This window comes from Dipodomys spectabilis, unplaced genomic scaffold (genome assembly GCF_019054845.1).
Source record: "Dipodomys spectabilis isolate Male_0828 unplaced genomic scaffold, ASM1905484v1 ptg000030l, whole genome shotgun sequence".
In the NCBI taxonomy this organism is placed as follows: Eukaryota; Metazoa; Chordata; class Mammalia; order Rodentia; family Heteromyidae; genus Dipodomys; species Dipodomys spectabilis.
The window spans coordinates 5,282,337-5,307,088 of NW_024870707.1; the positions used below are offsets into that span (position 1 = coordinate 5,282,337).

General features: G+C 46.7%; 1 protein-coding gene across 1 annotated transcript; it reads left to right on the plus strand.

The window, feature by feature from the left end:
- Positions 1 to 11,017: 11,017 nt before the first annotated feature.
- Serping1 (serpin family G member 1) lies at positions 11,018 to 24,538 on the plus strand. The gene is made up of 7 exons (XM_042676326.1): positions 11,018 to 11,160; positions 13,345 to 13,843; positions 16,132 to 16,266; positions 17,087 to 17,290; positions 17,512 to 17,648; positions 19,915 to 20,134; positions 24,025 to 24,538. The coding sequence occupies exons 1-7, from the start codon at positions 11,104 to 11,106 to the stop codon at positions 24,276 to 24,278; spliced, it is 1,506 nt and encodes a 501-aa protein (XP_042532260.1). The 5' UTR covers positions 11,018 to 11,103; the 3' UTR covers positions 24,279 to 24,538.
- Positions 24,539 to 24,752: the final 214 nt, after the last annotated feature.

Below are 24,752 nucleotides of genomic sequence, written 5' to 3' on the forward strand. Positions count from 1 at the left end.
CCTGGCACACTGGGCAGGCCCCCGGCCGCTGGCGGGCCCCGTGTCCCATCCTAAAATCGATGGGGCGGTGGGGGGGCACAAGCTCTCCCCGGACCCCTCCTGTAGCGGTTGGGGCTCCTTTGTGCTGTCCAGCATCGCCTGGAGGAACTGGATGCCTGGTGCAGGACACCCCAAGAGGGCGCTGTTGGACCCCATTCGTTCAACTTTTGGGGGTTCAGTGAGCCATTGATAAGAGTAAGCGCCTACTGCATAGCGAGCTGTAAAACATTTCAAGAGCTTCGTTCATTTTACCACCACTTTATTACAGCCTGCGGCCCTACTACGCACCTCCATACACAGCCAGGAGCTGTGCCGGGACAGAGATTCCTTCCTCCCAGTGCGGACAGCTCGGGAAGAATTTCCATGCAATGATGACATTGGGAAATAAGTGGTTTTTGTTTTGTTTTGTTTGCGGGTCTTGGGGCTTGAACTCAGGGCCCTGGGCGCTGTCCCTGAGCTTCTTTTGCTCAAGGCTAGTACTCTACCCCTTGATCCACACAGCTCCACTTCTTAGCTTAGGTGGTTAATTGGAGTTAAGAGTCTCCAGGACTTTCCTGCTTAGACTGGCTTCAAACCATGATCCTCAGCTCTTAGCCACCCGAGTAGCTAAGCTTACAGGCATGAGCCACCTGCCCTTAGCCCCAATCAGTATATTTTGAATTGGAGTTTTTACCCAATACTTCACAGTGTTTGGGAACCAAATGACTTCTGTACTTGGTTTAGTACACTTTACCTGGACACTCTCTAACCTGCCAGTAATGAACAGCTTCTGTCTGCAATCCCTTAACATAGATATTAATGAACTCATCTGTGGTCAACCGTGTCCATTAACAAGCATTTCCTACTGCTATCTAAGCTCTGCCTTTAGAGCACACCATGGTGAGAAAGTAGGGTCCCTGTCCCTCCCCCCTCACTCCCAGGAGCCCTCAGACTCTTGAAACAGAGGGAGAGAATTCAACCTCTGCATGTGTAATGATGACTTAGAAACTCCCCTGGTACCATGGGAACATGGAGAAAAGTCACTTGATCCTGATGCACAGAGGGTCAGAGGTTTCTGGAAGGCAGAGAATCCCCAAGTGACCTAGCACATGATGCATGAGCTGAGCGTGAGAGGATGTTTCAAGAAGAGGGAACAGCATGTCCAAAGGCAAGATGGCCGAGCATGAGGAGGCAGAATGCTCGCTACTGTGGAGCCCAAGTCTTTGCTCCTTGGTCTTCCTCCCTTCCTTGCATCTCCAAAGTGAACTCACAGTCCTGGATGGGTCCTAACCCCACACACAGTGGGGAGGCCCAGGTACCTGGCCTTCTTGACCTTCTACAGGGAAAACTTTGTGTGTCAGAACCAGCCCTGGGGAGCGTTCTATTTCACATCTGCCTATATGGGTAATGGGCTTGAAAGCCCACTTCCTAAGTGTATTGCAGAGCCAGCCCCCAGAAGTGGAGAAACTCTGAAATATATAAATCCAAGATATAAACATCTGGGCAGCAGGGGCTCACACCTGTAATTCTAGCTGCTTAGGAGGCTGAAAACAGGAGGATCGAAGTTGGAGGCTAATCTGAACAGAGAAGTTCATGATGAGACAGACCTCTTTCTCAACCCACAGCTGTATGCAATGGCCCACACCTGTCACTCTAGACTATGAGGAAGGCTGAGAGTGGGAGGATCATGACACCAGGGCAGTCTGGACAGAAAAATCCACGAGACTAGTCTCCCTGGATGGGAAGATGTACGCGGTGTTTCGGAACTGTTAGGTAGGCACACACTCAGGCAGGAAGTAAGACCCTAATAACCAGTGCAAGCTGGGTGCCAGTGACTCATGCCTGTAATCCTAGCTACTCAAGAGGCTGAGATCTCAGGATTACAATTCAGAACCAGCCTGAGCAGAAAAATCTGTGAGAGTCTTATCTCCAATTAACTACCAAAAGCAGGAAGTGAGGCTACAGCCCAAATGGTAGAGCTGGGCCAGCCTAGACCAAAATAGTTTAGGGACATAGTGCCCAGGCTTTGAGTTCAAGCCCTGACTCAAAATAAACAGCGCAAGTGGGACACGGTGGCTCGGGTCTGTAATCCTAGTTATTTGGAAAGCAGTGAAAAGGAGATTTCAGGTCTTGGCGAGGCCAGTCATAATAGTTCTTGAGACCCCATCTTGATCAATAGCTGGGCCTTAGGAGGCCCACTGTTACACATAGCTGCAAGAGAAGCACAAAAGCTTGAGTGCAGTGTCACACGCCTGTTACCCCCCTGTAGCACGAGGAAGCACTGGTAGGATCACAACCCAGGATGGCCTCAGCATAAAGGGAGACCTTACCTCAAAAATAACCAATGTTGGGCACCAGTGGCTCACACCTGTAATGCTAACTAGTGAGGAGGCTGAGATCTGAGGATCATGTTCAAAGCCATCTCAGGCAAGAAAAGTCTGAGAGACTCTTTCTTATCTCCACAAAAAGCTGGAAGTGGAGCTGTGGCACTAATCTCTATTTTTAATAAGGAGAGAGGGGGGATTTTAACTATAGATTTTTAACAGGCAAAATTCACTTGAGTTTTTGTTGTGTTTCTATTATAGCCTTTCTAAAGCTGTGCTCTGATTTTCATGGGCACTTTGTCCTTGATGGGTCCCTTCCTCCATTAAAAATTCCTTACTTAATATTTTATGATTATGACAGTATCAATAAGAATATATTTCTAGCCAGGCGCCAGTGGCTCACGCCTGTAATCCTAGCTACTCAGGTGGCTGAGATCTGAGTATTGCGGTTCAAAGCCAGCCCAGGCAGGAATGTCCCTGAGACTTTTATCTCTAATTATCCACCAGAAAACCAGAAAAGATGATGTGCGTGGCTTAAGTGGTTGAGCACTGGCCTTGAGCTGAAGAGCTCAGGGACAGTGTCCAGGCCCAGAGCTCAAGCCCCAGGATGGACCAAAAAAAAAAATAGTTCTGACTATATGCATTAGTTTATACTCACTAGTAGTATATTTATGCTTTCTTTTTTAATTGTGTGTGTGTCTATCTGTCTATGTGTGTCTGTGTGTCTGTGTGTGTGCCAGTTCTGGAGCTTGAACTCAGGCCCTGGACACTGTCCCTAAGCTCAGCACTAGCACTGTCATATTTTCCTGCCCAGGCTGCCTTTGAATCATGACTGTCAAATCTCAGCCTCCTGAGTAGAGAGATTACAGTTGTGAGCCACTGACACCCAGCTCTTCAATGTGTGTGTGTGTGTGTGTGCGCGCGTGCGTGTGTGCACGTGCGCACGTGCATGCACACTGGTACTAGGTCTAGGCACTCTTATTTAGCTTTTTCATTCAAAGTTGGCAGTGTATTACTTGAGCCATACATACCTCTACTTCCAATTTTTTAGTGATTACTTGGAAATAAGAGCCCCACAGACTTTTCCTGCCTGGGCTGGCTTTGAACTTTGGTACTCCATGAGAGTTAGGATTACAGGCTGTGAGCCACTGGTGTCAGGCTTTTCCCCCACACCCTTAATTTTAAAAGAAATTAAAACAATTTTCTGAGGTCCCTGGGGCTCTAGGCTCTGGGCTAGGGTGGCCCAGACTCATTCTATTTGTGGTGAGGGCTATTGATTCTCCATTTATGGAGAAGATGTCAAGTGCCCTGTCCTTAGTATTCCAGTAAACAAAAGGAGTCCATTAAACCATATGATAGTAAATAATAGTATATGAAAGAACACCGTAAGAAAATAAATAATAAAGAAGAGCCTGAGGTCTAGAGATCTAACTCCTCATGGAGCCGGAACTAAGATTCCGCCAGCCATGGTGCCTTTTAGGTCATTCTGTGATGAAGCAACTCAGCTGGGCCAGCACATTCCCCTGAATGAGATGATTCCTCCTCAAGTGGCCTTGGCCCTTCTCCGCAGGGATGCGGGAAGTTCCTGAGTTACCCCACAGCCTCTCTTGACAAGTCCTGGGGCCCTGCAGAGGCGCCTGGAAGGAAACTACTTTTTGGCTTCCTTCAGAAATATTGCTGCCCGAGGGAAGGGATAGTAGAAGACAAACAAAGGAGTAGGTAACAATGTTCCACAAGAAATGTACTCATAGCTGGGCGCTGGTGGCTCATGCCTATAATCTAGCTACTTAAGAGGCTGAGATCTGAAGACCTCAGTTCAAAGCCAGCCCCAGACAGAAAAGTCCCTCCAATAAAACACCAGAAAACTAGAAGTGGTGCTGTGGCTCAAGTAATAGAGCACTCACCTTGAGCTGAAGAGCTGAGAGACAGTGCCCATGACTGACAGAAAGAAAGGAAAAGAAAGAAAGAAAGAAAGAAAGAAAGAAAGAAAGAAAGAAAGAAAGAAAGAAAGAAAGAAAGAAAGAAAGAAAGAAAGAAAGAAAGAAAGAAAGAAAGAAAGAAAGAAAGGAAAGAAAGAAAGAAAGAAAGAAAGAAAGAAAGAAAGAAAGAAAGGAAAGAAAGAAGGAAAGGAAGGAAGGAAGGAAGAAAGAAAAGAAAGATTGCTTTCCAAACCATCGGGGAAGGTCAAGCCAAAGAAGAAAGTCTTTTTAAAATCAGGCTGCCAGGGCTGGGAAGTTGGCTCAGTGGTAGAGGGCTTGCCTTGCATACCTGAGGCCCTGGGTTCGATTCCTCAGCACCACATAAGCAAAAAGAAAAAAGCCGGAAGTGGCGCTGTGGCTCAAGTGTTAGAGCTCTATCCTTGAGCTGAAGAGCTGAGGGACAGCGCCCAGGCCCAGAGTTCAGGCCCCACGACTGGACCCAAAATAAATAAATAAATAAATAAAATCAAGCTGCCATATCTTATTAGGGGGTGGGGTGAGGGGAAGAGAGGAAGCTTTGAAGTAGACTGAATTAATGCCTGGTGCCTATGGATCATCCTAGCTACTGAAGAGGCTGAGATCTGAGGATTTTGGTAAAGGCACAAAAGTCTATGAGACTCTTATCTCCAATTAACTAGGGGGAAAAAGAAGCCAGAAGTGGAGATGTAGCTCAAGTCAAGGGAGAGTGTAATGCCGTGAATTCAAGCCCCATTACCCCTTTCTCCTGCACTCCCCCCACAAAAATATATATTATATATAGTTAGGCTAGGTTGAAAGTAGCTAGACCTCATTCCACAGCTAGATCTCTGACCCCATTTATTATTTATTTGTAAAACTGATTGCTTCCCATTAATACATAGGTAAAACATAGACAACTCATATGAAAGGCTTAAATGTTGGATTTGCTAAAGAGATGGTTGGAGATAAGGAAGAGATAAGGAAGGACGACTGGATGTTATCCGGGAGGGGTGACCCAATACAGAACATACGTGAGCCCTGAAATATTCATCTGCTCTTGGAATTTGGGGGTAGTCTCGCCTTCTCCCTTCCTGCCCCATTTCCCTGTACTAACCTTGTGTTATTACAAAATAACTCAACTCAATTATTCTTATCAGCTACTTAGAGGAGGTAACAGGCACCGCCAGCCTCCTGAAGGCTTCCGCCAGAAGACATCGTAGGGATGGACGTGTAAGAGAAAGAAATTGTTAGAAGGCACAGTTGGACAATTTAATCTGTGTCCTTGATGGCCAATATCAACTGACCTCACCCACTCAGTTGCTTAACAAGTATCTACTGAGTTTCTGCTGTGTGTTGACAAGAAGTTACACTGACCAGAAAGGGAGTCTAAATCTCCCACAAGGTAGGCAAGAATCCTGACCCTGGATCACAACAGAGGAAATCTCCATTAGTGCCTCCCCCTTCCCTGTAGCCCTCAGCCATAACAAAAGTCAGCAGGTGACACTAGTGTGTGATTCAACACCTTAATCTATGGTTATTTTATTTGTGGAACCTGACAAGCAGGTTCTAAATATACATGGAAATGCAGGGCTCAAGACTTGCAGAACATAGCTGAACCCCAAGTGGCTCACACCTGTAATCCCAGCTTACTCAGAGTTAGCCTGGACAGAAAAGTCTGTGAAGTTCTTATCTCCAATTAACTAGCAAAGAGCAGTAAATGAAGCTGTGGCTCAAGTGGTAGAGTGTTAGCCTTGGACAAATTAACCAAAGAAGAGCATGAGGCCCAGAGTTCAAGCCGCAGCACCAGCACACACACACACACACACACACATACACACACACACATAATTGCAGAAAGTGAGCTAGAGATGTAGCTCAGGAGTAAACCCAGAATGAGATTCTGGGTTCCATCCTTAGGATGTCTTCAAGAAAGGTAAGAAGGAAGAAGAAGAGGAGGAGAAAGAAGAGGAAGATGGAGGAGGGTAGATACATAGAATAAAGGTCTACCAGATATCAAAACTTATAAATGGTGTTGTCAAAATTTGATATTCAGCCACACACAAATATGAAGTTATCCCATTAAAAAGGAGTCAAGTGAGCTGGGTGCCATTGCTCATTCATGTAATCCTAGCTACTCAGGAGACTGAGATCTGAGGATTGCAGTTCGAAGCCAGCCCAGGCAGGAAAGCCTATGAGACTTTTTTTGGGGGGGGAGGGGGGTCCGGTCATGGGGCTTGAACTCTGGGCCTGAGCGCTGTCCCTCAGCTCTTCAGCTCAAGGCTAGCGCTCTCCCACTTGAGCCACAGCACCACTTCCGGCTTTTTTCTTTTTGCTTATGTGGTGCTGAGGAATCGAACCCAGGGCCTCATGCATGCAAGGCAAGTGCTCTACCACTGAGCCACCTTCACAGCCCCTCTACGAGATTCTTATCTCCAATTAATCACAGAAAAAGAAGTGGCACTGTGGCTCAGGTGGTAGACTGGTAGCTCAGAGTTCAAGCCCCAGGACCAGCAAAAAATAAATAAATAAAATAAAAAGCAGTCGAGTGGATTATAACCCCAAACCTGAAAAACCAAAACCGTAAGTAAAGTAGATGGTAATATGGGAGAATATATTCTTCATTATAGATGGAAAAGTGATAGATGAATATATATATATATATATATATATATATAAATTCATACTAACCATCCAGAGAAAGAGCTATGCCTTTAACCATGTTGCAGTGAATATTCTTTTGTTCTCAAAAACTAGTATTAATAGAATGAAAATAGAAGCCACAGGATAGTGATAGAGTCATTTCTCTGAGCTTCTGTGTGTGTCTCTGTGTGTGTGTGTCTCTGTGTGTGTGTTTGTGTGTCTGTGTGTCAGTACTTAGACTTGAACTCAGAGCCTGGGTGCTGTCCCTTAGCTTTTTTGCTCAAGGCTGGTGCTCTACCACTTGAGCCAGAGCGCCTCTGCTGGCTTATTCGGTGGTTCATTGGAGATGAAGAGTCTTGCACAGTTTCCTGGATGGATTCCGTAAGAAAAAGCAGTCTTGGGGGCTGGGAAGGTGGCTCAGTGGTAGAGCGCTTGCCTTGCATGCCTGAGGCCCTGAGTTCATTCAGCAAAAAGAAAAAAGCTGGAAGTGGCGCTGTGGCTCAAGTGGTAGAGTGCTAGCCTTGAGCTGAAAAGCTGAGGGACAGTGCCCAGGCCCAGAGTTCAGGCCCCAGGACCGGACCAAAAAGAAAACAAAAAAGCAGTCTTTACTGTCAAAGCCAAGTGCTTCTGTTTTGCATACAGTATTGGCATTTCCTGGAATCCTTTGCTTTTTTACTTCAGTGGTAACTATTATCTGTATTGTGTGTGACCAGCCAGCCACGTGAGAAATGGGAATCTTCTGTCAAAGTTAAAAGAATAAACTACAACTACCAAGGAGTGCTGCTTGTAGCCAGTCAGCCCCAGTGGGAGCTCTCCACTGACCACATCAACTTGCTCCACGGCTCTGTCAACCACCCCGTTCCCAGCCCTGCACCCAGCCAGCTGTGAGGAGGGAAAAAAAATTGTAATTTTTTTTTTTTTGCCAGTTGTGGAGTTTGAACTCATGGCCTGGGCATTGTCCTTGAGCCTCTTTGTGCTAGCACTCTAGCACTTGAGCCACAGCACCACTTCCAGCTTTTTCTGTTTATGTAGTACTGAGGAATCTAACCCAGGGCTTCATGCCTGCTAGGCAAACACACTCTACTGCTAAGCCGAATTCCCAGCCCTAAACTTAATAAGATTAAAGAATAGCTTCCGTGCAGGTGGTGGTGGCTCACTCCCGTAATCCTAGCTACTCAGGAGGCTGAGATCTGAGGATCACGGTTCAAAGCCAGCCCAGGCAGGAAAGTCCATGAGACTCTTATCTCCATTAGTCCACTAGAAAACCGGAAGTGGCGCTGTACTCAATTGTAGAGCGCTCATCTTGAGCTGAAGAGAGCAAGGACAGTGCCCAAGCCCAGAGTTCAAGCCCCATGACCAAAAAAAATAAAAGAATAGCCTCCTTTCTAAGCGTTGGTAATCAATTGCACTTAGAATGTGAGCCTAACTCCTGGATAAGGAGGGGTGGTTTGGATTGGGATAAAAGCCTAAGAAACTGCTCTGCCCTGTGTGCCTACCTAGCTCTGGGTAGCGTAACAGTATTGGACCTTTTTCGCAAAAGTAAATTGCCTTCATGAAATCTCCTGTATCTCTTATATGTCTATTCCTTTCTGACACCAGAGAGTCATTGTGTGTTTCCAACACTTCAAATCTTTTTTTTTTTTTGGGGGAGGGGGGGTCTAGTCGTGGGGCCTGAACTCTGGGCCTGGGCGCTGTCCCTCAGCTCTTCAGCTCAAGGCTAGCACTCTACCACTTGAACCACAGCACCACTTCCGGCTTTTTTCTTTTTGCTTATGTGGTGCTGAGGAATCGAACCCAGGGCCTCAGGCATGCAAGGCAAGCGCTCTACCACTGAGCCACCTTCCCAGCCCCAACACTTCAAATCTTGATCCTCAGATCTCAGCCTTCTGAGTATCTAGGATTAGAGGCATAAATCATGGCACCTGGCCTTCATTTAAAACAACAACAACAACAAAAACCCCACAAAAACCCTCATTAAAGATAGCATTAATATTAGTGCCACCTGCAGAAGTGTCATGAGAAGCTGGATGTAAACACCTAGAAGGCACTCAGTGAATGCTGGGGTCTTCCCCCACCCCTGCTTTTAGTTTGGCTCATCCACCTCCCAGAATCCACAGCTCAGACTTCCTCTGAATCCACCAAGTGATAGATCTACTTGAAAAAGCGGTACTACTTTTTTACTGCTTAAACCAGCAGATCTTGCTGGTGGCTGATACCCGTAATCCTAGCTACGCAGGAGGCTGAGATCTGAGGATCGCAGTTCAAAGCCAGCCCAGACAGGAAAGTCCATGAGACTCTTATCTCCAATTAACCATCACAATGTCAGAAGTGGAACTGTTGCTCAAGTGGTAGAACGCTAGGCCTTAAGCATGCTCAAGGCCCTGAATTCAAGCCCCAGGACTGGCACAAAAACAAATAAAAATAGAAATAGATGTGATGTAACTAGCAGTTTCCTCAATGTACCAAGGAAGGTTAGAGGTCAGTCCTGCAGGAAAAGGATTGCAGAATATCAGGGCTTCATTAGATCATCTGAGAGAACCCCCTAGTGTTGTCAGATTCTGCAAATAAAACAGAATGTTCCCTTAAATTTACACGGCAGATATTTAACAGCAAATCATTCTATTCTAAGACTGCGTGGGATAAACTTAGACCAAAGTTTGTTGCTGTTGTTTCTAATGTAACTGGGCTTCTTGTATTTTATCTGGCCACTCTGAGGGTACAGCCAAGTACCAGTCAGTAGGCAAGTAAACTTGCCAGGGTCTCAGCAGAAAGCTGAGTCCCCCGGCCAGGGGTGTTGTGGTACCCCAGAACAAACACAAAACACACTTCAGCTTTCAGAGTTTGTGTTGAAGGTAGTGATTATTCTGGGGGTGTTGGTTGTTTTGTTTCATTTTTTTTTCCCATTCTGGGGTTTGAACCTAGGGCTCAAGTTTTATCTTAAGGCAAATGCTTAGTAAACAATAAATCTCCAATTTCCTTTTTGTTATACAAAAGCAAAAAAAAAAAAACAACCAAACCCACTGGTTATATGTATCTCTAAGAGAAAAATCATAGTACCATCCTCCAGAGACTTGGGGGTGTAGGGAGTGGACAGAGGTTAGCACTTTAGAGAGGCTTTAGTTCCAAGTCCAAGCTAATCTCTCAAGTGCTGCTGACTGTGAGCCAGACATTTCACTGCTCTAAGTCCTGGTTTATCAACTGGACCCAATGAGGCCTGTTTCCAAAAACAGACTACAACTGCCAACCCACCAAGACCAGTGATTCCGGAAAAGGGCATTCCCCTCAACCGAGCACATGTTTGTGATCCTGCTGGTATAATCCCGACACAGAAGTCAGGACACAGGAGGGAGTGTGGTTTGCTTCCGGCTGCACCTCAAGTCTTCCTTCACCCCTCAGCAGGACTGGGTGGGGGAAGGGCTTGGAGGGCAATTTCTAGGCCAGGAATGGCCAAAGCCTGTCCACTGGGTCCTGTTCCCTCCTGCTTTACAGGAATTCACACCACTGATCGATCAATCATCCTTAATTTGTAACTGGGCTGTGTCCTGAGCCAGCCAATAGCTAAGGCTGCCCCCCATCCCCCACACTCACTGACCCCATTGGACTGTCCACTCTGTCTGCCCAGAAGCTGCCTGGTGACCAGAGTTGGGCTCAGGTTGGCTGCTGGGGGTGGGAACAGGTACCATGATGTCCCTTTTTATATCTCGGCACTTGGTACAAACTTACTTCCACTTGAGGCCCTCTCCCTCCTCCCCCTGTCCTCTCCTCCTCCTCCCTCAGAGCTGCTGTACCCAGAGCCCCCCCCATAAGCCACCCCTCCCTACTGCTCAGTCCTTATTGTTTGCCTAAGGAAGGACCCCCTCCCAGCCATCCCCCTCCCCCTGCCCCCCATGATTGAACAGATGGACAGAGTCCCCGGCCAGGAGGGAGAAGATGAGCCAGACCCTGACGGGAAAAAGGGAAGCAGTTTGGGGAAAACAAAACAGAAGAACAGAAGGTGGAGCCAGGGAGAAGGGGGTGGGAATTCGCTGACAAGGGCTGAGACCCGGAAAGGAATGGGGGCGGACCCCGACATGGGGTGGAGGCCTCCTCTTCTCCCCCCCCCCAACCTCCCCAACTCTGGGGATCTCTGCTGCCTCTGACACAGGCTGGCTGTGCAGGCCAGCGTGGCTGACTTTGCCTCCCAGATGGCCTCCAGGCTAACCCGGCTGACCCTCCTTCTGCTGTGGCTGCTGCTGGCTGAGGTAAGGGGCCCCCTCCCGGGTGGGGGAAATTGGAAGGTTAACCCTTGAGGCTCCGAGGAGTGAAGGGAGTTCCTCTCGGGGATTTGGCCAAGAGAGTGTGTGTGTGTGGGGGGGGGGGCCTCCTGCATTCACAGGTGTGGAAAATTGAGGGGCTGAGGTAGGTTCTGTCTGGTGGGTACACTAGCTGGGTGGCCTCAGAAGAATCATTTCTCCCAGGCTCCTTGTCTTGATCTATAGACAAGAGAATAAATTGACCCCTACCCTGTCCACCAGCTAGGCTTAGCAAAAAGATCCCAGAGGGCAGAGCTGAGCAAAAGCCAGGGGTTGTTACAGAGGACAGTCTCAGTGACAGGCTTTGCAGATCCGGGTTGGGGGGCAGTGAGGGACTGTGAGAAACAGGTATTGGTACCAGATACAGTGGGGGATGGAGGGGGGGGGGTGGAGGTCCCAGTGGTGTCCAGGCCATGGATAAAAAGTATGGGGGGGGGGGAACCGTTTGCTGGTTGCTGGTGGCTCTCCCCTATAGTTCTGAGCCAGCTACTCAGGAGGCTAAGATCTGAGTATCAAGGTTTGAAGCCAACCCTGGAGACCTGTGTCTCCAATTAAGCAGGAAAAACCCAGAAGTGCTGGTATGGCTTTGAGCGAATAAGCAGAGGAAGAGAGGCCCTGAGTTCAAACCCCAGGACCTGTGTGCACAGATGTATGCGAGCGTGCACGCGCGCATGCACACACACACACACACACACACACACACACACACAGAGGAGCCCAGGAGAAAGATGAAAGCTTGTTCCCCTGAGTTCTTAGTATGTGTTCTGTGTGTAAGCTGGCCTCGTCAGACCCCTAGAAAGTAGTTACAATGCAGTTATGAGCAAGGAGGAATTAAAATCAGAAACCTTTTCCTCTCATTTCTGTGAAACCTCAGACTTTATATGTTTTAGACTCAATTTTCCCATTTGCAAAATGGGGCTAATAAGGTGGTTTCTCATGGGGGAAACTGACATTTGGGACGGATATTTTGCCCAAGAGGGACTGTCCTCCTCTACTGTGTCAGATACCTGGTAGTATCTCTGGTCTTCATCTCTGGCCCCCCTGTTAGCTTTTTGTAACATCGTCCCTCCTCCTTCAGGGTCTTAAAGCCACCAGATATTGCTATGTGTTCTTTGGGAATCAAAATTGTCACTCAGAGCCAATGGTCTATATTATTTTTTCTCAGCCTCCTCCATATCCTTCCCTCCCTTTCTCTGTCCTTCTTTTGGGAATGGTAATTGTTTTCAATATCCATTAGTGGATTACAACATACAATGTGAAAATTCACATGTCTATATGTCTGTATTGGCCAAGCAAGTAAATCAAGTCAGTTATATGTTTTTTGTAGGGGTGGGTACAGGGTCGTGAACTCTGGTCCGTGCACTCTTAGTTGGCTTTTTTGCTCAGGCTGGTGCTTTGTTATCTGAATCATACCTACATTTCCAGCTTTTTATAGGTTACTTGGAGATAAAATTTGGGGGGGGTGGAATTTATTTCCCCAAGCTAGCTTCACCCTTGATCCTCAGACTTCAGCCTCTGGGAGTAGCTAGGATTCTAGGATTACAGGAATGAGCCACCAGCACCCAGTAAATCAGGGTAATATTTCCAAGAAAGCAACTTCCTGGTATGGAAGTGGTAGCTAAGGCAGGACTGCAAGTTCAGGACCAACCTGAACTCCATCGTGAGTTCTACTCCAAGGTCTTGCCTTAAAAAAGGGAAGAGGGAGGAGGAGGAAAAAGAGAGAGAGAGAGAGACAGACAGACAGACAGACAGAGAACTGCAGAGACCTGCAGAGACAGAGAGAAAAGAACAATGTCCTACGTATTAGAAACTGGACAAAGGTATCAATCCCTTTTCACTCCTCCACCTTCTGCAAAGAATATCCCCTTCCAGCACTGGGTGGTCTCAGGACCCCCCAGACAGCCAGATTACACATCTTCTTTTTCTTGCCTTGCTTTGTGTTTGAGGAGACTTTCACTCAGTAAGAAAATGAAATCCAGTTTCTGTCTTTTCTTGTGTGTGTGTGTGTGTGTGTGTGTGTGTGCCAGTACTGGGGCTTGAACTCAGGACCTCAAACTCTTACTTTTTTCCTCAAGACTGGGGCTCTACCCCTTGAGCCACAGCCCCACTGAAACCCAGTTTCTTCAACCACAGGATAGAGCCTCCTCAATTCCAAATGCTACCAGCCAGAGTCCCAAGGATGCAGAGAGCACTCAGGAAGAAAACGATGGCATCCTCTTAGAGAGAAATGTCTTCCAGAGTCTTCCCACTCTGGCCACTCAACATATCACGGAGTCTTCTACCGGTCCAACAACTGAGCAGCCAACCACTGACTCAACAAGCACATCCACTACTGACTCAGCCACTGAAATTACAGCTGATACCACGATTGAACCCACCAACCAATCCTTCACCCCGTACACCCAGCCAACTACCCCGTCTCCCCCACCCTCCCCGAGCCAGCCCACCTGCCCAGAGCCTGTTACTCTCTGTTCTGATTGGGACATGGATTCAGCGAAGGCTACATTGGGGGAGGCCTTAACTGATTTCTCCTTGAAGCTCTACCATGCCTTCTCCGCCACCAAGAACACTGAGACCAACATGGCCTTTTCCCCATTCAGCATCGCCAGTCTCCTCACGCAGGTCCTACTTGGTAAGACTTTGACCTCTGTCTAGGTCATAGATCCCATAATTTCACCAACTTGACTTCAGACACTTGAGCCATACCTTCACGTCTAGGTTTTTGCTGGTTAATTGGTGATGAGTCTCATAGACTTTCCTGCCTGGGCTGGCTTTGAACTGCGATCCACAGATCACAACCTCCTGAGTAGCTAGATGTGAGCCACCAGCCTTAGTTCATTTTTCATTTATTTTCACTTAGAGAATAGCTTTAGTACTTTCTGAAAATTTTTTAAAAGCTTGTGTATATAAAATCTTACATATTAAATGGATGGACCTAGAACAAATCATGTTAAGTGCGGTGAGTCAAGCTCAGAGAGACAAATGGTACCTGTTTTGTCTCATATGTGGAAGCTAAATCCAAGATACACTGGACATTATAAATTATACAAGACTTTAGACATTCACACACAGTGAGACTAAATGAGGATACTTTTAGGAGAGGATCACAAAGGTGCAATGCCTATGTGCATCTGATCATATAAAATAATATTTATTGAAATGAACTCCAGGAAATGGAAATAAGAGGGTTTTTTTTCTTTTCAAAGGATTTTTTTTATTGTCAAGTGATGTACAGAGGGGTTACAGTTACATAAGTAAGGTAATAAGTACACCAAACTTGTTACCCCTTCCCTTATTTTTCTCCTACTTTCCCTCCTCCACCCCTTATCCCCCAAAAGAGATTTTTCCTATTAAAAAAATAAAAAAGGCTGGGCACCAGGGCCTCACACCTGTAATCCTAGCTACTCAGGAGGCTGAGATGTGAGGATTTCTGTTCAAAGTGAGTTTGGGCAGAAAGGTCTGTGAGACTCTTATCTCCAATTAACCACCAGAAAACTGGACGTGGTGCTGTGGCTCAAGTGGTAGAGTGCTAGCCTTGAGCTGAAGAGCTGAGGGACAGCGCCCAGGCCCAGAGTTGAAGCCCCATGACAAAACAAAACAAAAACAACCAAAAGCTTACATTATTTAATACAGTGAATTAACCCTGCACAAATAGGGAAAAAAATTAACATTTCTTGACTGATATGGCTATTCATTTCTGTACAATGCGAATTCAACATAATAAAGGAGGATGCTGTTTCCAAAGTTGACAGCTCAGTTTAAATTTCCAAAAATGAAATTATATGTATTCATATTTATCTTTATATGAGAAAACCAATAATAGCACTGTGTGTGCATGAATAGCAACAACAGCTTTTCCAGTTTCTACAGCCATCTGAACAAAATTGTAGACATATCTAGCACATCAATTAGCAAATAAAGAAAAAGGAAAAGGAAAAAGAAAAAAAGAACACCCCAGAAACAGCAAGGTTCTTCTCAACTGTCCTCTGGAAAGAGAACATTCTACAGCAACATAATTTAAAATCAGATCTGAAGCCAGTTGTCTTGGCTTACACCTATAGTCCTAGCTACTCAGGAGGCTGAGATATGAGGATCAGGTTCAAAGCCAGCCTGGGCAGAAAAGTCCCCATGGGACTCTTTTTTTTTTTTTTTTTGTCAGTTATGGGGGCTGAACTCTGGACCTGAGCACTGCCCCTCAGCTCTTCAGCTCAAGGCTAGCGTCCTACCACTTGAGCCACAGTACCATTTCTGGCTTTTTTCTGCTTATGTGGTGCTAAGGAATTGAACCCAGGGTCTCATGCATGTGAGGCAAGCACTCTACCACTGAGCCACCTTCCCAGCCCCCCATGGAACTCTTATTTCCACAAGAAAACCAGCGGTAGTGCTGTGGCTCAAAGTGGTAGAGTGTTAGTCTTGAGCAAAGGAGCTCAGGGACAGTGCCCAGGCCCTGAGTTCAAGCCCCATGACTGACAAAAAAAAAAAAAAGATAACCTAACATATTATAGTATATTATAAAACAAATATAAGGTATTTTTACATGAGAGGATTTGATAGATCGTGATTTATTTATTTATTTTTTAGCGGTTGTGCAGCCTGAACTCTGGGCCTGGGCGCTGTCTCTGAGCTCTTCAGCTCAAGGCTAACACTCTACCACTTGAGCCACAGTGCCACTTCCTGCTTATGTGGTGCTGAGGAATTGAACCCAGGGCCTCTACTCCTGAGCCACCTTCCCAGCCCTGCCCCTCTTGTATCTGATATATATATATATATGCACACTATCTTCCAAGCGAAAACTTCCAGCTCTGATGATCTCTGATCCCCGCATGACTGGGAACCTCCTCCATGTAAGCCAGATTTTCCACCTTACTCCCAAGTGATGGGTGCCTTGCTTCTCCTCCTCGTCTCTGTCCTTTGTTGCAGGGGCTGGGGACAGCACCAAGAGCAACCTGGAAAATGTCCTCTCCTACCCCAAGGACTTTGCCTGTGTGCACCAGGCCCTGAAGGCCTTCATGTCCAAAGGTGTCAGCTCCGTCTCTCAGATCTTCCACAGCCCAGGTGAGTGTCAGGGAAGGTGGCAGCCAAGGAGGGGCTTCCTGAGAACATTCTCCCAGAAGTCAGAGAGTCTTTGCAATTCTCTGGGGAAGACAGGACAGAGAGCTGAGTCGGGGGTGGGGGTAAGGGCAGCTGAGGGCCTTGGCAGAAGTGCCAGATGGCTCCAGGAACTGGACTGTCCTCTACAGGAGACCTGGGCAAGTCTCTGTCTACATCGACTCCTTTTAGAATAAGAATGTCCTTGTATGTGTATTAGCAGATAGAATTAGGTGGCTAGAGAATTAGAAACATTAGATGGCTTGAGATCTAGAAACATTAAAAAAAAAATTCGGGGAGTATGTGCCAGTACTAGAACTTGAACTCAAGACCTGAATGCTGTCCCTTAGCCTTTTCATTCATGGTTAGGTCTCTACCAGTTAAGCCACAGCTACACTTCTGGCTTTTTGGTGGTTTAATTGGAGATAAGAGTCTCATGGACTTCCCTGCCAGGGTTGGCTTTGAACCTCAATCTTCAGATCTCAGCCTCCTGTGTTGCAAGGATTACAAGTGTGAGTCACTGGTGCCTGACTAAAAAAAAACAAACAACTTTTTATAGTGCTCACTTGTAGATTGAATCTTAGGACTCTCATTTTTTTGTACTTTGGAGTTGAATGACGCCATTACCATTTACATGTGTCATGCTATTAACTTGATAATAAGGTGTGGTGTTCACCGGAGTTAGTATCCAGAGCCATGGGAAGTGCCCCCAGTCTTAAAGCTTGTTCTGGGAAGGAGTGGAGACATGCAAGGGCCTTATGCCTCCTTCTCTTTACCCACCACTCAGACCTGGCCATAAGGGACACCTTTGTGAATATCTCTCAGAGCCTGTATGGCAGCAGTCCCAGAGTTCTGAGCAATGACAGTGATGCCAACCTGGAGCTCATCAACACATGGGTGGCTGAGAACACCAACCACAAGATCAGCCAGCTGCTCGACAGCCTGCCCTCCGACACCCGCCTGGTCCTACTCAACGCTGTCTATCTGAATGGTAAGGGAGACCTCAGCCGGGTAGTATGCTCCTTCTGAGTGCTTCCTCTCCAGCTTCAAGTCCACTCCACCCCCCAAGTTCAATGCACCTGTTCAAGGCATCCCCAAGCACCTGTCCCACGCATTTGAGAACGGGACTCCTTGCTCCTCAGTCATCCTTTCTTCCCTCCCTTATATCTCTCTTTCTCTTTCTCTCTCTCTCTCCCTCTCTCTTCCCTTTAGCCAAGTGGAAGAAAGCATTTGGTCAAAAGAAAAAGATGGAGACCTTCCATGTCAAAAATTCTGTGATACAAGTGGCAATGATGAGTAGCAAGAAATACCCTGTGGCTCATTTTACTGACCCAACTTTGCAGGCCAAGGTAAATTTCTGACTCACCTCACTCCCATTTTAGATCTAGCAGAATGTCTCCTTCCTGCTATGGTCCCCCTATTTGGTGGTATACTCTTAGAAATTTACTATTTCTGTTCCTTCCATGTGTGTTGCCACTGTTAACCTTTTCTCCTCCATTCTCCAGCCTTGGCTAAGGCAAGGATTCATCTCTGCTGCAATTTGATGCAAAACAAAGTGAACCACCAGTGCCCAGCTGTATATAGAACTTAAAGCATTCATTGTGCTCTGGGGAATAAACTCTATTTAGGTTCTGTCAACAGGGACCCCATGTTCACCCTTCCAAGTTAATTCCTGTTTCCAACCTGCTTCTCTGGGCCATGTTTCCAGATTCTCAACAATGGTTTTGTGTTAGTTCATTTCTTTGTTGCCTAATTGAATCCAGAATTCTTCTATGTTCTTCCTGACCATTTTTCAACTTCAACCATAATGTAATTTAATGATAGTCTGATGCCTTATTAGACTAGGGTTCTCAGTCTTAACACTGACATTCACCATAGAGCGAGGGGCCCTATGCATTGTAGAATGTACCTTCACTCTTGTTTTTGTTTTTTTTTTTGTTGGTCATGGGGCTTGAACTCTGGACCTGGGCACTGTCCCTGAGCTCTTCAGCTCAAGGCACAGGCTCTACCACTTGAGCCACAGGGCTACTTCCAGTCTTCTGGTGGTTAATTGGAGAGGAGAGTCACACAGGACTTTCCTGCCTGGGCTGGCTTTGAACCATGATCCTCAGATCTCAACCTCCTGAGTAGCTAGGATTACAGGCGTGAGCCACCAGCGCTTGGCTTTTTTGTTGTTGTTTTTGTTTTTGTTTTTTTGTCAGTCGAGGGGCTTGAACTCTGGGCCTAGGCACTGTCCCTCAGCTCTTCAGCTCACTAGGTAGGCTAGTGCTCTACCACTTGAGCCACAGCGCTACTTCCAGTTTTCTGGTGGTTTATTGGAGATAAGAATTTTACAGACTTTCCTGCCCAGGCTGGCTTTGAACTGAGATCCTCAGATCTGAGCCTCCTGAGTAGCTAGGATTACCGGTGTGAGTGAGATTACACTAGTGAGTGTCCAGTCACTCTTGTGCTACTGGATGGAGGCCAGTAGCCCTGGCACCCCACCACCACCATATAGCAACCAGATGCCTGCTGTTCCTGAATCAGAACCATGGGTCCTGTACTTCTTAAGTACTTTTTGGCCATCAGTTGAAAACCTTGCTGATGGCAAATTGGAAAGACAGGCTAAGATCAGCACACACTATGAGACTGACACACTAAAGAAACTGGTACTTAATCTCATGAACCATCAGAAGTTTTTAAAGGGAGGGGCTGGGAAGATGGCTCAGTGGTAGAGTGCTTGCCTTGCATGCCTGAGGCCCTGGGTTTGATTCCTCCACATAAGCAAAAAGAAAAAAGCTGGAAGTGGAGCTGTGGTTCAAGTGGTAGAGCACTAGCCTTGAGCTGAAGAGCTGAGGGACAGTGCCCAGGCCCAGAGTTCAGGCCCCACGACCAGACCCCCCCCCAAAAAAAGAAGTTTTTAAAGGGAGTTTGGCAGGGCGGTTCATGCCTGTTATCCTAGGTACTCAGGAGGCTAAGACTGAGAAGCGTGAGATTGAAGGCCAGCAGGGATAAAGTTCTCAAGATCTCATCTTAACAGAAAAAGCTGGATAGCGATGCTGATAATCCCAATTATGGAGGGAAATATAAATAGGAAGATTGTAGTGTAAGCTGGTCCCAGCAAAAAAAGAAAAGGAAAAACTCTATTTCAAAAAATAACAAAAGCATAAAGCCCTGGAGACATAGTGTAAGTGGTCAGTACCTGCCTATGAAGTGTGAGTTCAAGCTCTAGTACCGCTCCCTCCTCTCCTGCCCCCAAAAATAGGTTTTTGAAGAGACTAGTAACTCTGATGGCACATACAGGTTGTATATTTCATAACTAACACTTTTGGGTAGAAGAGAATAGGACCCAGCAACCACCTCCCTGGCTATGATTACATAGCTAGTACACAGCAGTGAGCGACCAATCAGAAATGTGTACTTGTTCTTCTGTGTCTCCCCAGCACAGTTAGACCATCACTTTTCAGTTGGACTAAGTTAGCATCCCCATTTCAGAGAAAGTCACACAGCTAGGCCAGGTCTGGCCGCTGGTTGTTGGACTAGGATAAGCCGAAGGACAGCCCTGGTACACTGAGGGTGGAGATCCAGAGAGTTCTGGGGTAAGAAGACTGCAAAAGCCCATTTCTTATTCCCTAGGTGGGGCAGCTGCAGCTCTCTCACAACCTGAGCTTTGTGATCATGGTGCCCCAGAACCTGAGATACCATCTGGAAGACATGGAGCAGGCTCTTAGCCCCGCTGTGTTCAAGGCCATCATGAAGAAGCTGGAGCTGTCCAAGTTCCAGCCCACATACCTGATGATGCCCCGCATCAAAGTGAAGAGCAGTCAAGATATGCTGTCGATCATGGAGAAATTGGGTGAGCCCTGGCAGTTTGTGGGTGATCTTAGGTCATCAGAGGAAAGGGGGGTGAGTGGGAGAGACCTTAAAATGCAATTTGCATTCTTCTGTAATCCCAAATTATCTCACAAACCTATGATCTAGGGAGCCAGGGCTCACACTTGTAATCCTAGCTATGCAAAAGACTGAGATCTAGGGGCTGGGAATGTGTCTTCATTTTTGCCTAGCATGCATGAAGCCCTGGTTTTGATTCCCCAGTACCACATAAACAGAAAAAGCCAGAAGTGGAGCTGTGGCTCAAGTGGTAGAGTGCTAGCCTTGAACAAAAGAAGCTCAGGGACAGTGCCCAGGCCCTGAGTTCAAGCCTCAAGACTGGAAAAAAGAAAAGAGGCTGAGATCTAAGGATTGTGGTTCAAAGCCAGCCCAGGCAGGAAAGTATTTGAGATGTTATCCAATGAACCACAAAAAGCTGGAAGCAGAGCTGTGGCTCAAGTTGTAGAGTGCTAGCCAGCCTTGAGCAAAAATGCTAAAGGACCGCACCTACTGCTCAGTACTGGCACACAGATGCACACAAGTGCTAAACACACACACACACACACACACACACACATACACAGATTAAAAATACAAATGCTGCAGGGCACCACTGGTGTACACCTATAATCCTAGCTACTCAGGAGACTGAGATTTGAGGATTGCAGTTCAAAGCCAGCCTGGGCAGGAAAGCCTCTTCTCTCCAATAAACCACCAGAAAACTGTAAGTAGTGCTGTGGCTCAAGTGATAGAGTGCTAGCCTTGAGCTGAAGAGCTGAGGGACAGCACACAGGCCCAGAGTTCAGGCCCCACAACCATCCAAAAAAAAAAAAAGTGCTATTATTTCATTGGATCATTGAGGAAACCGAGACACTTTTATGTTACTCTTAAGCTACTTAATGGCAAACCAGAAGACCAACCTAGATCTCCAGTTCTCTTGGCTGCTTCCACTGTGATTCACATAGATCCTAAGAAAGGTGACCAAGATGGCTGCAGATGCTCCTACCCCAGCCACCTTCACGGAAGTCCACCATCCTGTGGAAAATGCGAGAAGCCAGCTGGTTAGGAGGGTCAGAAGGCTTCTGTGTTTTGGACAGACAACAGAGGCTCCATTCCCTAACCTTTGACCTTGTGTCTGGATCTATCACTTCATTTCCTGTTATGAAACTTGACTGCCTGACACATGATCTCATTTCCTAGGATAGGGCATCTGTGTAGGAAAAACAAGCCGTTTTTCTCTATACTCCAATTTTAATATTTCTGGTGTTGTTTTTCCCACCCCCAAGCGATTCTCCACAGATGCAAGACTCAGTGTCTACAGTTTGATTTAATATAAACCCAGAAAGAGTCTCTTCATTAGAGGAAAAACTATTTCATCACCAAAGAAGTTACAAAGGACTTGGAAGTTGAGTGTTAGGGACCAGGCCCAAAGACTAAATATTACAACAAAAGATGCTAAGGAAAATTATAAGGATTTTAGCTACTTTTCTCAGGAATTGCAACTGATTATTTTACTACTTCATAGCATCACGGCCCGTATGATCTCTGATTCTGTCTATCTACAGAGAGCATCAGATCTTATAGTTAAGGAGTTCACACCATTCTGCTATAAATCAAGCATCCCCACAACTCTCTCTTAGGGTTCAGTCTTTGCTAGTATGGCTGACCAAACTCTGAGAAACTCTCATTTACTAGCTTATTACATAATTAAGTATAAGATAAACAGATTAAGAGCTATATAAGGCAAGTTGGCAAGATTTTTTTTTTGGCAGGACTGGGATTTTGAACTCATGGCCTTGTTTACTAAGCAAGTGCTCTACCACTTGAAACACACTCTCAGCCCTTTTTTTCCCTTTCATTTATTTTTCCAGTGTCAGCCTTGGACCATGATCTTTCTACTTCTGCCTCCTACATGGCTGATAGTACTGGCCTAAACTATTACAGCTGGCTTTTTGTTTTTAAGCTAAGGACTCAGTAAGTTTTATGTTCAGGCTTACCTCAAACAGTGATCCTCCCATCTTCCCCTCCCAGGTAGCTAGGATTACTGGTGTGTACTACCAAACTCTGCAGAAGGCAAAATCTTAAAGGTCTCCTGATACAATTCTCTCAGCCTGTGCATGTCTTCACCAACTGGAAGCCCTTCAAAGAGGCTTTTTTTTTGGGGGGGGGGGCGGGGGTCAGGTCGTGGGGCCTGAACTCTGGGCCTGGGCACTGTCCCTCAGCTCTTCAGCTCAAGGATAGAGCTCTAACACTTGAGCCACAGCACCACTTCCGGCTTTTTTCTTTTTGCTTATGTGGTGCTGAGGAATCGAACCCAGGGCCTCAGTTATGCAAGGCAAGCCCTCTACCACTGAGCCACTTTCCCAGCCCTCAAAGAGGCTTTACCACACAGGTGTGATTGGTTACTGATACCCTACTGCTCCTCTAACCTCCAGAGGGGACGTAGGCAGGGCTGAAAGTTCCCAGCTTCTCATCACGACTTAGCCCTTCTGGAGATCAGACCCCATCCAGGAGCCCACCAACAATCAGTTTCAAAGTATTTGGGGGTAGCTGGATACTGGTAGCTCTTGCCTGTAAAACTAGCTGCTCAGGAGGCTGAAATCTGAAGATCACAGTTCAAAGCCATCCCAGGCAGGAAAGTCCATGAGACTTGTATCTCCAATTAACTACCAGAAAACCAGAAATGGAGCTGTGGCTCAAAGTGGTAGAGTGCTAGCCTTGAACCAAAGAGCTTAGGAACAGCACCCAAGCCCTGATTTCAAGCCCTATCACTGAAAGAAGAGGAGGAGGAAGGGGAGGAAGCTCAGAGATAGCACCCAGGCCCTGAGTTCTGACTCCAGGACACACTCACACACACACACACACACACACACACACACACACACACACACACACACACACACAACTTTGAGTGTAGTGTTAGGCACCAGGCTCCAAGACCAAATATTACAACTAAAGATGCTAATGAAATGACATTGGTTTTAGGTATTCCTTATTAGTAATTTGGGCACAGACCAATATACATACATTTCATTATTACACAGCTTCACACCCTGGGTATGATCTCATTCTCTAACACTTGACCTATCTCTAATAGATTACGTCTCTTCCAAGGTCCTTGAGACAAGGAATCAATGACATCATTTTTCAGAGATATTTGGGAAGTGGGTGGGGTAAGGCCCTCACCTCTTTTTGAGAGTGGTGTTTAGAGCCAAGTGTTTTTGACTCACCTCTGGAATCCTTGCTACTCAGGAGGCTGAGATCTGAGGATCACAATTCAAAGCCATCCCAGTCAGGAAAATCTGTGAGACTTTTGTCTGTAAATAACCAGCAAAGCCAGGTACCAGTGGTTCATACCTATAATCCTAGCTACTCAGGGGGCTGAGATCTAAGGATCATGGTCCAAAGCCAGCCTGGGCAGAAAAGTCCAGTGATTCATCTCCAATTAACCTCCAGAAAACCAGAAGTGGTGCTGTGGCTCAACTGGTAGAGTGCTAGCCTTGAGTTGAAGAGCTGAGGGACAGCGCCCAGGCCCAGAGTTCAAGACCCATGACTGACCAAAACAAACAAAGAAACAACAACAACAAAAACCTAAGGGACAGTGCCTAGATGCTAAGCTTAAGCCCCAGTGGGTGGGTATGTGAGGGGTAGAGAGAGAGCAACACAGACACAAACAGACAGAGAGAGAGAGAGAGGAGGAGGAAGAGGAGAAGGAGGAGGAGGAGTTTGGGCCTACTGAAATAGGATTCCCACTACCAAATGAGGAAAAGGAAGAAAGCATAGGAACTCAAGATTAGCTCAGAAAATTGAAAACAAAGGTCTCATCAATTCTGCGTCCTGGTCTCTGACTCTCGTTTCTCTTTGCTTTGGGACTAGAATTCTTTGACTTTACTTACGACCTCAATCTGTGCGGGCTGACGGAGGACCCAGACGTTCAGGTGTCGGCGATGCAGCACCAGTTGGTAGTGGAGCTGACGGAGACAGGTGTGGAGGCATCTGCAGCCACTGCCATCTCTGTGGCCCGCAACCTGTTGACCTTCGAGGTGCAGCAACCCTTCCTCTTCCTGCTGTGGGATCAGGAGCACAAGTTCCCCGTCTTCATGGGAAGAGTGTATGACCCTAGGGTCTGAGACCTGCCAGGCGAGGGCACATCCTGCCACCACCCAAGCATCAGCTGACCTGGCTATAGCAGTCCTGGTGACAGTCCTGCTACTGCCTGCCCTGGGCTTGTCCCCAGCTGCCTCCCACTTGAGGAGCTCGCTTAGAGTCTGACAAAGGGGTCTGTTTTACTCAGTAATCCTCACAGCCCTATGATGCTCTTTGGACCATTTTTGCAGCTTTTGTTGGTTCAAGTTCACCACACTCTACAAATAAAACCTGCAGACTATGACTTCTGAATTCACTTGCCTTTGTTTTGTAGCTGCCTTGAAATCAGAGGTCAAGAGCTATCACGTTTTTTTGTATCAGCCAGCTATCGCAGTGTAATAAGTTGTTCTTCACTGAATGGCTTAAAACAGCAATCTTAGCCAGGCACTGGTGACTCACACTTGTAATCCTTGCTACTCAGGAGACTGAGATCTGAGGATCCAGGTTCCAAGCCAGCC

What these genes read in the sequence shown, in the direction of transcription:
- Serping1 (XM_042676326.1), top strand. Translation starts at nt 11,104, where the DNA reads ATGGCCTCCAGGCTAACCCGGCTGACCCTCCTTCTGCTGTGGCTGCTG. An exon ending in ACCCAACTTTGCAGGCCAAG is followed by an intron (nt 17,649 to 19,914) that starts GTAAATTTCTGA and finishes CTTATTCCCTAG; the next exon opens with GTGGGGCAGCTGCAGCTCTC. An exon ending in GTCGATCATGGAGAAATTGG is followed by an intron (nt 20,135 to 24,024) that starts GTGAGCCCTGGC and finishes CTTTGGGACTAG; the next exon opens with AATTCTTTGACTTTACTTAC.